Source organism: Dasypus novemcinctus, chromosome 3 (assembly GCF_030445035.2).
Source record: "Dasypus novemcinctus isolate mDasNov1 chromosome 3, mDasNov1.1.hap2, whole genome shotgun sequence".
In the NCBI taxonomy this organism is placed as follows: domain Eukaryota; kingdom Metazoa; phylum Chordata; class Mammalia; order Cingulata; family Dasypodidae; genus Dasypus; species Dasypus novemcinctus.
In genome coordinates, this window is record NC_080675.1 from 167,721,989 (window position 1) to 167,736,693 (window position 14,705).

The window sequence follows — 14,705 nt, forward strand, 5'->3', positions numbered from 1 at the left end:
GCCAAGCTCCAGACCTTTGAGGAGACTGAGATAGAAACCAGAGTCTCAGTCTCAGCTATTCAACTTTGTTGTAGCCTAAAAACAGCCATAGACAATAAATAAATGCATGGGTGTGGTTGTGTTTCAATAAAAGTTCATATACAGAAATAGGCAGTGAACTATAGTTTATGGACTCCTGCTCTACTGCTAAGGGTGTGGTCTAGCCATGTGTGGACTGAGTTAGGCTGTGACACATGGGTCAGAGAACATTCCTTACTCCAGACATACCAGTTCAAACACAACCTTATTCACCAGTCAGGGTGGAGGTGGGGAGCTCTTCCCACGGTCCTGTCAGGCTGTGTTTCCATGAGTCCCACTCTTGGGCTTGGCTCAGCCTGATTATGAGGCAAGCAGGAACTGACAGATGCAGCCAGAAAGAATGAGCTGAGAGACCTTGAATACCAGCCTAAGGAGTTTAGGTATGGTGTGCACTGTACCTGAAGAGATCATTAAATAGATTGTAGCGAATTCATTTAAATTTGAAGTTTGGAGGAAACTTTCACAAGATGCATGGAATATTTCATTTCTTCCCCCCTCCCTCCTGGGTGAGGAATATAAACATTTACTTTTCACATTTGTTTGGAGTATAAGAATAATCCATGCCTTCAGGACTGCCAGGTTTTTCCTTAAAAAACCAAATATATCCCTAAAACACGTTAGGTTTTTTTTTTTCTCATTTTTTATTAGGGAAACTTGATCTAGGAGATACATGGAAAGCTGAAGATTCTACTTGATTTCTGATGTCCTTTTGACTGTAAGATTCTATCACCCTTGGAAAACACAGAAATGTTTGGAGAGTTGCCATCACCATTAAAACATTTTGAAATTATGGTCTAAAAGGAAAAATGCAGGGTCTGGGATTATTCAGCCTATTGAAGACAACGCTGGTGGTGACTTGATAAAGTTAGAGCAGGAGGATAAAGACTAAATGTATTCTCTTCTACCTACTGCTGGAATCTCATTCCTACCAGCTTCCTCTTATTCTCCATGCGTCAACCACTTTCTTTCTGTAGACACATTTAAGCTGTTCCTTCTGTTAATAATTCCTCTCTCTGAGATCATCACAGAGTTGACTCTTTTTGTCACACAGGTCTCAATTAAAATGGGACCTCCTTGGCGAGGCCTTCTTAGATGGTCTAATCCTAACAGTTTTGTGTAACTCAGCTTCAGTCACAATCATATCACCCTCTCTAATTATTTCCATGGCACTTATTACTATTGGAAATAATCTTATTCATATTTATTGTCAGTCTGTTCTCACTAGAAGGCACATTCCATGGGAGCATGGACCTCATCTCTCCCATTATCGCAGAGTTTTTAGTTCATAGGATAATAAGTGCTAAATGTCAAAGCTAGATAGATGAATGTGTAAAACAATTACCATGATGCTGATGATAGTGGTGATGAGATAAAATATTTCTTTTATAATGTGCTTTATTATTTCATGTCATTTCATTTTATATAAATTATTATTTAGGTATATGAGGGCCAATAAATACTGACCTCCGTGCTAAGGAAAAGTGTGTATTTTCTTTTGATTTTAAAGATAAAATCCAATATATCAGACTCTCCTCCAGATAGCCTAGCACTATAATTTGAAGGCAAGGGAACCATGTCCTAAGAATCACATATGTAGCTTGTCTTGATGCTCTCAGGATGGCCTCTTTTGATCGCATTGTGTTCTCTGGCTATTCCAATGTAGGATAATGACTTGGAAACAGACATGAACAATCTGAGTTCTAAACCTGACCTTGACCGACCTGAGGAGGATTTGAAGCAATATGAGGCAATGTGTCTTGAGCGTTCCTCTAGCTTTGAGGTAGGACATATGCTGTTGTTCTGCTCCTTGCTGGTGCATGGTGGGTGCTTTGCAGAATCTGGGAAGCCAAACAGAGGTGTCCAGATGGAAAGGATTGCTCATCGTGTACAATCTACTTCTGGGATCTTTCTGGGAGAAAAGCAGAAGGCTAAATACATATGTGAAAAAGGTGCTCAAGTTAGAATATCTGGAAGGGTCCTAAATCTGCTGTCCTACAACCAGGATGGAAGTAGAATGGACATATGTCACTGCCTGTTTTCTGGTAGGGAAGGTGCCCTGCCTCCATGCACTGAAAAAGCATGAGACAATTCCAATTCCTGATGGCTTAATCATTTTCTTGCCAAAGTAAGGAAGTCATCTAGTATGATGACTTTCTGAAAGTGGCCAGCCTGATTCCATGCTCTTTTATTTGTTAGTAGAAACATGGTGGGAACCTTAGACCAGGTGATGTTATTTCAGTGGTTGTTAGCTGCCCTTGCTGCAGCTGAAGCAGAGCATGAGACTGCTGCTGCTGTCAAGATTTTTGACCTGCTTTTTGATCTCAATGATTTTCTTAGATCTTTAACAAATCATGAATTTGGTCACATTCTAAGGACACAAAGCTAAGTCACATAATATTCATGTTCAGTTAATGTATTCTGTTTCACTCCAAATCGAAGAAAGGAATTAGGGGTAAAAATTTTCAGTAGTGGAAACTTTAGTTTAGTGTAAGAAAGACTTTGTATTAAAACAATCAGAATCAATCTCAAATGAAAGGGCACAGTAAAAGACACTGTCTTGGGTTGTAGTGATGCCCTATGAATGTTCCTGAGCGGGAGTGCTGCAGCAGCATTTGTGCAGTGTAGAACTATACTAGATGACCCACCAAAAACCCCTTCCAAACAAGAGTTTCTATGATTCTGTTTTTTTTTTTTTTTAACTATTGAAGGGTGGTGTTTCCTTTCCTGACCTTGAAAGAAGCTTCCCAATTCACAGAATTTATGTTCAGTTCTGTTCTCAGAGAGTGAGACTAGGGGTCAGAGTGTGTTCTCTACCTGGAAGCAAACACTGACATGTTCTTTTCCATTTTAAATATGGAGGAATTGGAGTCCAGATTTGGAGAGGACTTGAACTTTGAAGAGATTCAATATGCCAATCACTACCACATTCCAACTGCTACCTCTTCGAAGCAACATTGCTTGCCTAAGGACCAAAGCCCCTGGGGACTAGAAAGAGAAGATGCAGTCCAGACATCCATCCTGAGCATGGTGAAGATGGGGAGGTCAACTGTGCATCTAGCCTCCAAAAAAAACCCTGTAATGAAAATATACCAAAATATGGGTTCCAATGGTCTTGGGATAGATTCTTCAGAAAATGGAATCCCTGATGTTCAAGTTTCCATGAAAGAGGATACTTGGGACATAGATGTGATTTCCTGCCCAAGGATGAGTGTCTCTTTTTCCAATTCCACTAGGCCTAACGAAACTGCAGAAGTAATAGATAAGCTTCTGCAGGTGCATCCCAAGCTCATCCCCTTTCATGATCCCTATCTTTATATGGCCAATGCCAGAAAAACCAGATCTGTGGCAGATTTCAAGGCAGTGGCATTTCCGGATCTTTGGGGGCACCGCCCACCTCCCTCTGCACAGCCCATGTTGGAACGCAAATGTGGAGTCCAAAGGTAAGGGTGTTACTGATCTGGGAACCAAAATTTTTCTCTTCTTTAGTATTTTTGTATGAGGAATGGCTTGTACAAATAATGCTTCTATCTGCAGGGAAGTGGGCATCAGCCAGAAGCATGCCAATGCCCTTTGGGAAACTTTTGCCAAACATACAAGTTTGCCTCCAATCATTTATTCCAAAATTGCCGAATGAGATGTGGGAGAGTGACAGGAGTGTGTTTCCTAAAAGGAATTCTTTGGATGATTGGAATGCAGTCCTGTACCCATATCCATTGCAAACCACTATAGGGAAAGAATCCACTTACCCCAGATAGTGGGATCTCAAAGGAAGGTTCTCAGAAAAATCAGGTATTGATTGCTTTGAATTTCTTTTCTTGTTGCCTACAAACTGGTAACCAATCCCTTGCTGAGAGAGAGGAGGTGGAATACATCTACCCCACAGTCTCTACCTTAAAGACAAGCTTGTCTTGGAGAATAGTTTTGCTGTATCACTGAGGAGGGGCAGAAATGGTGGGTGATGGAATATTCCTGGAATGCAGGAAACAAATCTTTGCCTTTAGCTCATTGTAGTGAGATTGAAATGAAATCCACTAATGTCAAAGAAAAATTTTTTCCTTGAAAAAATGAATATGTATATAGTAAATCAATGGAGCAAAGTATGCAGACCAAAATGTTTCATTAACTTAATTTCCATTTCATCAGCAAATTGTCCTCTTAATGATGGATTCTAAGAATTGCTCCTGCTTGGGCTGTTACCTGTGATGTCACGCCCTGCACACTATCTACAATGTTCAGGTCTCTGAGACACATACCAGCAGAGCTGGCCCGGCACCATTTTACCCCTGGTTAGAACATTCCTCCCTGAGTCTTAGCCTCATGTCCACCTCTCCATCCCCTTTCTCCCACCCCACCCTAATGCACTGAATTGGAAATTCAGGGAAGCAATCTGAAAGACCCCTTGGCTTCTTCCCTCTTACTTAATCTCTGAGATACTGGTGTTTCTCAAACAGAAGATTGACCTTGGTCTTCTGGGCAGTCAGGGCCCAGAGGATGTAAAGAGCTTAACGGCCTATAAGTACCTCCCACACCTTGAGGATGCTGATAGCCTCCAGTCCCTAGAGCTCCCTCATGTTTGCCTCAGTGCGAAAGATACTTTTATTCACACAACCAGAAAACTTTCAAAGTCTGCTAGTCCAAATGCTTTTGAGAAAACTCTCCTTCAAGCCAGGAATCCTCTAACTAAAATCTAAGATCACTGCTTCCAACATTCCCAGGCCCAGTCTAGTTTTATTTATTGACAGAGAAGAGAAGTAAGGGGTGGGATTTGGTTGTTTGCACTCTTCTAGCTCATGGTTGGGGCATTATTAGAAATCTGTCCTCTTTATATTTCTCTAAAGACTCCTAAGACTTTCCCCCCAGGATCCATAGAATGAGGGGATTAGGGAGTAAAGGCCTATCCTTAAAATGTTTCTAATTTCCTTTTCCAGGATCAAGATATTTGAGGACATCCAGAGGCTCATCCAGCCAAGTGATATCATAAATAAAGTCGTCTTCAGTTTAGATGAGCCTTGGTAGGTGCTGTGTGCTTCAGTTGCATGGAAGGTGTGGAGATCCTGTCAATAGCAGGAGAATAGGAGTGTTTCATGTTAGTAATCCATTCCTAGTCCTAAAAAAAAAGCATGATGAAAATGCGGTGAAAGATCCATAAGAGAAAGCTTATCTATCAGAGGTGTCAAACTGTGACCTAGAATGGAAATAGCACATCTGTTGACATGTTCTTTATTTCATTTCAGGCCTTTGCAAGACGCTGCCTCTAGTTGCTTAAGGTTCTTTTCCAAGTTTGAGTCAGGAAATCTTCGCAAAGCTATCCAAGTGCGTGAGTAAGTAAAGAAAGTCTGCAGTGGGTAGCCCCTGCCAGCTCCAGAGAGCAGACTGTAAGCACTCCTTCTCTACTTCCTGTTCAGTGACACCCACGTTGGTAGCTCAAAATCGGTGAGCCCGGCCCTGGAAGGAAAATTTGTACTACGAAAATCGGCAGATGTTACAAATCAAACATTTCCTCCCATGTAGCCACTTGTTAAACATTTACATGCGCACCACCAGGGGTCTCACTAGCCAACATCCTGACTCACCTAAAGGTGAACTGCTCTGAAAACCTTATGTTCCAAACAAGGGACCCATATTTGGGTATGAGGGCACTTTGGGATATTGGTCCTTCCGTTGATGTGAGACTGGTTCGGTTGACATGGAAGGCTACATGATGTGCCCTGTTCCTGCACGTCTCCATGCCTGTTGCTTCCACAGTTGTGTACATAGGTGGCCAAAACTGTTCTTCATTCCAGGGGATGTAAGGTACTTGGTGCCTCTGCTAGACTCTACCAATGAAATCCCAATAATAGAAAAGGTCTTGATAGGCAAGTCAAGTCTAAGGCCACAAAAACTAAAGAGAAGGAGATAATCAAAGGAAGAATGATTTCTAATTCTTTTCTTGTGGCAGAAGACACTACTGTTCTCACTGCGCTCACTGTTCATTTAACTAATGCAGGGTAGACTATAATTTCTCTGTACCAAAGTTCAAGACATGTAATCCTTTTATGGGTGAACATCTGAAGAAAATGGTCCAGAACTGTCACTTGAGTAGTAGTATCAGACTTTGGAATTATACCACCAATATGATTTCATCTCTTTTCATCTTGGAGACTTCGAGCAACTATCCTATGCCTTCATTTCCTTACCCTTAAAATGGGGACAAGTAATAGCACTCACTTCATAGGTGCTGTGTTTTTGTAACTAACTCTGCTAATAACGAGAAAACAAACAAAAAAACCCCACCTTGAGCTTCCAAAACCTGTGCCCAATATTGTAAGGTAGAGATCATAACTCTAACTCATTGGCCAGCTGAGAACCTGTGTCTTAGGTCTGTCCTTCAGAACCTGAAGCCCATAGACTCTCCATGTTGGAAATTACTGTAAAGGCCTTCATGACAGATAACCCTTCAATCTTGTTTCTGACTTTCCAGGTTTGAGTATGATTTATTGCTCAATGCTGATGTGAATGGCACCCAGCACCAGCAGTGGTTCTACTTCAAGGTCAGCGGTATGAGGGCTGCTGTCCGTTACCGCTTCAACATCATCAACTGTGAGAAGCCCAACAGCCAGTTTAATTATGGTACGAGCTCTTAGGGAATAGGCTTTCCTGGGTGACACCAGGAGTGATGCTGCTCCCTGAATGTTTGGATTATTACCAGAAGCCCTGCTTGGGTTCCCAGAAAGTTTGAGGTTGGGACTGCCCATATAGATGGCAAGGGAGTGGCTAATGTATGGCCCACTGACATGACAGAGGAGGGGCAAGCTGGAAATGCTCACTCCAGCATAGAATGTTAGCACATAGAAAATATCCACTGCTTCCTGACTTCCTTACCCCATATTGAACTTTTAAGATCAGTGGGCCTTCTCATTTATTCCCTCTCTCCATTTCCTATACCTTGCAACAGTAAATGTATTGGCCTGCTTGTCAAAAGATTGGAGAACGGCAAAATCCAATTGAACAACACTGATTTACACTCTCAACACCGGAGAACATTTAAACTGTGAACATTTTGGAGGAGACATTCAAAAGATAAAGTCTGACTAGTAGCCCATATTTATTTTGGACATTTCTGAGTTAGAAATTCTAGGTGCCCTTGCTGGTGCATACAATACTTTGTTGAGTGGCTTTGAGTAAAGAATCCATATTTCCAGCATTCTGGAGCTGAGTATAGGTTATTGCTTCTATTTTGTACTGATTAAATAGACTCTTGATGGTATAGAAAGTGAAGACATGAACCTTGACTCCTGTATTAATTTTGTATGGCTGCTGTAACAAATTACCACAAACTTGGTGGAAAATTTATTTTCATATGGTTGTAGAGTTCAGAAGTCCAAAATCAGTTTCACTGGGCTAAAGTCAAGGTGTGGGCAGGGCTGTGGTCCCTCTGGAAGCTCTAAAAGAGAACCCATTTCCTCGCTTTTTCTGGCTTGCGTCCCTTGGTTTAGCCCCTTTCTTAGATCTTCAAAGGTAGCCCATTGAAATCTCCTCTCTCTTTATATTACCCTCTCCTTTGTAATCAAATCTCCCTTTGCCTCCCTTTTATAGACACTTGTGATTTCATTTAGGGCCCAGGATAATCCAGGGTGATCTCCCCATCTCAAGGTCCTAAATCAATCCCACCTCTAAAGTCTTCTTTTTTTTTTTTTTTTTAAAGATTTATTTATTTATTTAATTTCCCCCCCTCCCCTGGTTGTCTGTTCTCGGTGTCTATTTGCTGCGTCTTGTTTCTTTGTCCGCTTCTGTTGTTGTCAGCAGCACGGAAAGTGTGGGCAGCGCCATTCCTGGGCAGGCTGCTCTTTCTTTTCACGCTGGGCGGCTTTCTTCACGGGCGCACTCCTTGTGCGTGGGGCCCCCCCACGCGGGGGACACCCTTGCGTGGCATGGCACTCCTTGCGTGGCATGGCACTCCTTGCGCGCATCAGCGCTGCGCATGGCCAGCTCCACACGGGTCAAGGAGGCCTGGGGTTTGAACCGCGGACCTCCCATATGGTAGACGGACGCCCTAACCACTGGGCCAAAGTCCATTTCCCTGAAGTCTTCTTTACCACATAAACTAACGTGCTCAGCTGTCATGGGTTAGAACCTCAATGTCTTTGGGGGCCATTATTCAGCCTGCCACAACCCTCTGCACCCTTTTCTCTGTTTCTCATGGATTAAGTTCTGGTTATATTTTGTGTAGGGATGCAACCAATCATGTATTCCGTAAAGGAGGCTCTTCTTGGCAGACCCACCTGGATACGGACGGGCTATGAAATCTGCTATTACAAGTAAGTGAGCATGTGCCAGCTTCCATTTTGCTACCCTTTCATTCACTCTCAATTTTCTACTCTTCTATGTTGAGCTTTTAAACCTTAACAGCTTATGTTTGCCTGTTAATACTTGTCACTCCTTCCCGATGGCAAATACTCTGCCTTCAGAGGTATACATATGTATTTTAGATGGCACCCACAATAGACCTCAAGATCTGAATACCTTCTGACTTGTTGAAAAATGGCCTGTGTTCATTTAAGTTCATTAAAACCTTTAGAACTTGTTGGATATTTGACATTATATAGAACTTAACCTGGGATTAAATACATCAAACCTTAGTTCTTCATCTATTCCCAGTGGTCCCACTGAACCTATTGTAAAATTTCACTATTCATCTAAAGAATAAAATGAGGGAATTGGATGTAGCTTAAGCAGTTGAGCACCTGCCTCCCACATGGGAAGTCCCAGATTTGGTTCCTGGTGCCTCCTAAAGAAAACAAATAAACAAACAACCAGCAGACAATGAGCAAAGACAATGAGCAGACAATGAATGCAAACAGCAAGCAAGTAGACAAGAGAGCCATCTCAGGGGGGGAAAATAAAGAATAAAATGAAAATACTATCCAGGTCTGCATCCTAATACATTAAGGACTGAAGACTGCCAGCTCTTTTATTATCCACTGTTAGGCAGCCCAGCTCTGTGGAACATATACTCTTGTTATCTCTGCGATGATTTTTGACTTTGTAGCTGATGGCAACAAGATCCTTGACCTTCCCTATCTATCAGTGCTCTTTTCCTTACAGCCTCAAAATCCAGAAGGCATAAGGGTATATTTGGCTTATTCCCAGCTGTCCTGTGCTTCAGCCTTACAAAATACAGGAGAGGAAATAGTTGGCAAATACATTTAAGTAACTGTGCCCCCACAGTATGATAATTTCTTGGGAAAAAGTGAAAGAGCGTTTTCAAAATTCATCTTCAATCCTTCATCAGTAGCCAGTTTCATCAATTTATTCTGTGAAGTTGTAGTGAAATTTAAACGATCCATATTTTTGGATGAAAGAAATGAATTCCAGAACCATGAATTACTTATGTATGCATTTTCTTTTGCTAGAAAATATAATTTAAATTTGTAAGGAACAACAAGAAGGGGATTGTTAAGGCAGGTAAAGTGTATGTCATATTTAGTTTCTTATAAAAAATGATAGGCTAGTGTTTATTCTCTTGGGTAAAGTGGAACTTATCTCTTTCAGAGATTATAAGAGGCCCCTTAAAATCTATTATCAGACATTCTAGATCTTAGGATTATTACCATTCTCAAAAAGAAAGAGGGTACGTATCCCGATGCATTTTGACTTTTGAGACTGTGAGGCTAGCAGCACTGATAGATAAGAAAGGTCGGGGATCTCGTTGCTCCATCTGCTACAAAGGTAAAACTCATCAAAGTGATAACAGCAATGAACAAACCACAAAGCAGAGCTAACAGTCTATAATAAAAAAAGTTGGCAATCTTCAGTCCTTAATGTATTAGGATACAGGCCAGAGTAGTATTTTCATTTTATTCTTTAGAAGAGTACCGAAATCTTACAATGCCATTGGTTTTCCATTGACCTAAATGATAATTACTCTTGGACCATTTATCTCAAGACTGTTAGGGCCCTTTTATGGTCCAAATAGACTTAGACTAAAAATTGCCCCAAAGTGAGAATTCACTGATAGAAGTCACTTTGTGGGAAAATTATGAAATCCTAAATTTGCACCTTGGCATGTTAAAGATGATTTTTAGTTTTCTCGTAAATAGTTACCCTAAATATGTGTGTAAGACCCAGCTTAGAGAAAGTTTGAGTCTTGTCCTTAGTAAGAGCTTCAACAAACGTTAACATGTTGCATCCTTTCCCAATGTGCTATTGCTCTCCCTGGAGTCTGCTCCTCTCTGAAGTGGAGAATAAGGAAAAGGCTCGTGGGAATCAAGCAGCTGAAATAAGGAGTCAGAAGAAGCCACATATACAAAAACACAGCCTTGGCCTAAGGAAAGCCAATGTGAATAGTTTTTAGAGTCATTAACAAGACAATTGTTATGTGATTAAGGAGCAAAAGAGGGGTAAGATGAAAACCATGAATGTATAATGTAATTCATTTTTCATATTCCAGCTATGAATACAACAGAGATGAATGGATAAGATTGCTACATTGTAATTTAGTTTGTTTTACAATTATCCATCACATTATGTTAACATATTTCCAATAATGTGATCTACTAACAGAATAGATATGCATATTCCTTTTCACCCACATATCAGAACACTTCTCCCATTGTAAACTGCCTTTCTCTGATTATATAATACCTTTCTCCCTATTTACTCATCCCGATCCTTGAGTTGATCAGCTTTAGAATATTTCTTTGCTTCAACCCTGACTTTATTCTCTCTGGTGTGTTAATTTGGGAGAACTTGACATCCTTATCTCTGTCTCTAATATGTCATCAGAAACTCAGAAGTTCTATTTCTATATGCTGTTAAATGGCATGTCCTAAATTTGGTGTCAGGGTATGCTCATTGCAGGGAGAACCATTTTGAGTCAAGGATACTTTGAAAGAATGGAATTTTCATTTCCTTCAGAACTTGACTGCAGTAATGATCAATGAAGGATGTGGGACAATGATTTTGTACGGATGGTTGCCATCAGTTAGAACAGTGATCTTCAAACTATTTTGATAGCACACGACTCTTTTTTTTTTTAAAGATTTATGTTTTATTTATTTCTCTCCCCTTCCCCCCCAAACCCTCATTGTCTGCTCTCTGTGTCCATTTGCTGCGTGTTTTTCTTTGTCTACTTCTGTTGTGGCATACCACTCTTAAAATGTATTTGTATATGTACTTCTAATGTACATTTGTTTGTATTTTATTTTCCACAGATTATGTAGACATTACTATGCTAGTGTATTATGTGCAGTAGGAAACACGCAAAAATTAAGAATTTTAAATGATGAGAGAAAAGATAAAAAAATAATATTTTAAAATGTATACCTAATTGTTATAACTTTGTACTATTGATAGCTGATACTTCATGGTACATTATACCCTAAAAGCAGAACTTACCCCTAAAAATATAGTTATAGAGTCTTTTTAAATTTTTTGAAATTTAAAGATTTTGGTTAACTTCTCAGATCTAATTTGATCATTATTTCTACATAAATGAAAATTCTTGAGAAAGAGATAGTGCTCAGGGTAGGAGGTATGCTGTGTCTATTCTGCCAGGTTCTTGGTCATTTGTGCTTGTAATTTAATATTATCATCAATTATGGCGTCTAGGCAGAATTTTAAAAAACTAATTGTCTACCTTGTAAGTTTCATCTAAGTTTAGATAATATATTCTGTAAATTCACTAAGATAGGTATCTGCAAACTAAATAACCTGCAGGAAGCTAAAAGTTAGCTCTTCCCACTCCTCCCTCAGAAAATCTTTCATATAGCAACTGGTACTAAACTCTCTGACATGGGAAAACCACAGATGTAAAATACCATGTATTTGTCATATTGCAGCCCTAAAGACAAAAAAAATGAATGGGTATGATTGCTGCCTGGTAGTCTAGTTTGTTTCGCAAGTATGCACCACCTTGGGTGAACATGGACCACGTCAGGGCACCAGTGTGCCTTAGTAAACCTTAGACAACTTGATTTCTTTCTTATTACTTAGATAATAATAAACTTAAGGAGATGTGCTCATATATTCTCCCTGTGCTCAGTTGATTATCTTGCCCTTCTTGGTGACCCTCCTTCTCTTTCCATCTCCTGGTCCCTCTGACATCCCTCCCACCTACCTTGATGGCCACTAATCTAGAAAATAAAAAGTGATCCTTCAGAGGGGAGAGCATGAATGGTCAGCCCCCATTTTTCCAGGCCTCTCATAAAAGTAAGCAAGGACAGTTTTAGTTTCTGCTTCATTTACTTCCCTCTGGCCTGCTTCTCCCACTGACACAAGCAGCTCACACCTTTTCACATTCTTTCCAAGCTCTGGGCTCAAGTAATTCTGGAACTGAAGGGCAGAGGGAGGGAAGGTGCGTGCTCAGAGTGGCCGTGTAATACACAGCGGCTGATCTCTTCTGACATTTATCTCCGCTCGTGAGAGGAGACGGAACAGCTCACTCGTGAAGATGGATGTCATACAGGAGCCCTGCCATCATGCATCCTTCCGAGGGGTCTCAGGAGAGAGATTTGGTGTGATATAGAATATTAGAAATGCTGCATATAGAGGGAAACCTGGCAATGTGGCTGCTCTGCCTTATTAGATCCTGTTAAGTGAAATGATGCACCCTTGTTAAACAGAGCCATTGTCATTATAAGATTATCTAATTCATTCTGTGTCTTGGCATTTGCTTATTGCATGCACATACAGGAAAAATGACTTCCCAGCATATTTTTAAGTACAAATGGAAATGGATTGAGTTCATAACTATGCATTTGTGTACTTTGCTCTTTGCTTCATTGGAGGCTTTATGATTATAAAAGTGCAGACCCTTCTCAAGATAAATGGTTCAGGGAATAGAGAAGCAAAGGGGAATCCTTTAACTGTGGAACTGCTGAATCTCTCCAGTTCAGGCCATCTTTGACCGAGATAACCTATTTTGACTCCAGCAATTCTGAGAGCACACTTGATTTTCACCAGGTATCTTATCTTAGAAAGGCTGATTGAGGAGAGAAAGGTCTTTGAATCAAACACCTGCCACTCATTAACAATGTGACCTTGGACAAATGATTCCAGTGTCTCTGAATGTCAGATTTCTTATCGGTAATGCAGTGACACTAACGGCATCTATGTCATAGGGTTGTTCTAAAGATGAAATGAAAAGAGAAAAAAAATGTGGGAAACTTAGAACAGTGTCTGGGACATAGTAAATGCCCAATAAATGTTATCAATTATTATTAATAATTAGTAGAAATATTTTCTTTTTTTTAAAGATTTATTTTTTTATTTATTCCCCCCATTCTCCCCTGTTCCCCCTGTTGTCTGCTCTGTGTCCATTTGCTGTGTGTTCTTCTGTGTCTGCTTGTATTCTCATTAGGCGGCTCTGGGAACTGATCCTGGGACCTTCTGGAGTGGGAGAGAGGCGATTACTCTCTTGCTTCACCTCAACTCCCTGTTCTGCTATGTCTTCTTATTTTCTCTCCTCTATGCCTCTTGTTGCGTCATTTTGCTGAGCCAGCTCTCAGCGTTGGCTGGCACCCTTTTGTAGGGCGGCTTTCCCATGGGCGGCATTCCCACGCAGGGTGGCACTCCTGCAAGGGGTGGTATTCCCACGTAGGCTGGCACTCTGCATGGGCCTGCTTGCCGCATGGGCCAGTTTGCCCCCACCAGGAGGCCTGGGCATTGAATCCCGGACCTCCTATATGGTAGATGAGAGCCCAACTGGTTGAGCCACATCCGTTTCCCAGAAATATTTTCTTAATGGTGTCAAATATCAGTGACATAAAGAATAGCTATATGGGTCATTTTCACTGGTTTTTAAAAACTGTAACCCTGCTTAGTTTTCATTCCTTCATGTAGACTCCAAGTTCTTAGGTAGCCCTGCTTTATAATGACTAAAACTTCAAGTTTTTACTTGATTAATTGCACCAAAAGAACTTTTGTCTTCTTATCCACCCCTAAGAGTCAGATGATACATGGAAAAAAAAAATTGAGTGGTAAGCACACACCTGGGTTGAATTCTATTTACCATGCATGCTGTGTGGACTTGGTCAAACCACTTAATCACCTTGAGCCTCAGTTTGCCCACCTGTAGAATGCATATCATAATGCTTACCCTGAAAGGACGTCATCAGGATTAGAGTTTGTTGAGCATCCTAGTTGTTGCTCCTGGAGACTCAGGTCAAGCCATTCTTTTACTGAACAGCTTCTTTGGCCAGGCATATCTTCACATCTTCACATTTTCATATCTTCATGCATGAAGATACACAAATGAACAAGCATGAAGTGTTCAGAGTCCACTGAGGGAGAGACACAGTGTGATAATCCCTGTGGAAAAGGGGGCTAGCAAGAAAGCCCTCCTGAAAGGGGAAATGCTTGAGCTGAGTCTCGAAAGATGAAGAGGAGTTGGCTACATAAGGAAGAAGGAAAAGGCTTTCCACACAAAGGGAAGGACATGAGAACCCCTTTAAAACTGAAGGGTGAATGTTACTAATGTGAAAACACCCCTCAATATATTCACATTGCAACTGGTGACATAAAAATAGAGATGTATTCACCAAGTGCAGTGAATGTCTCATGATGGTGGAGGAGGTTGTTGTTATGGGGAGAGGAGTGGGGTGAGGGGGTTGGGGGGTATATGGGGACCTCATATTTTTTGAATGTAA

The 14,705-nt window shown here is 40.9% G+C and overlaps 1 protein-coding gene across 1 annotated transcript in view; it reads left to right on the forward strand.

Annotated features, from left to right (window-relative positions):
- The window catches only part of AGBL1 (AGBL carboxypeptidase 1), a 957,838-nt gene that overhangs the window by 236,502 nt on the left and 706,631 nt on the right, over window positions 1-14,705 (forward strand). Inside the window, 6 exon segments of the mRNA XM_071212624.1 lie at window positions 1,742-1,858; window positions 2,938-3,518; window positions 5,007-5,090; window positions 5,313-5,399; window positions 6,539-6,687; window positions 8,288-8,375. Of these exon segments, the coding sequence (XP_071068725.1) occupies window positions 1,742-1,858; window positions 2,938-3,518; window positions 5,007-5,090; window positions 5,313-5,399; window positions 6,539-6,687; window positions 8,288-8,375 (1,106 nt within the window).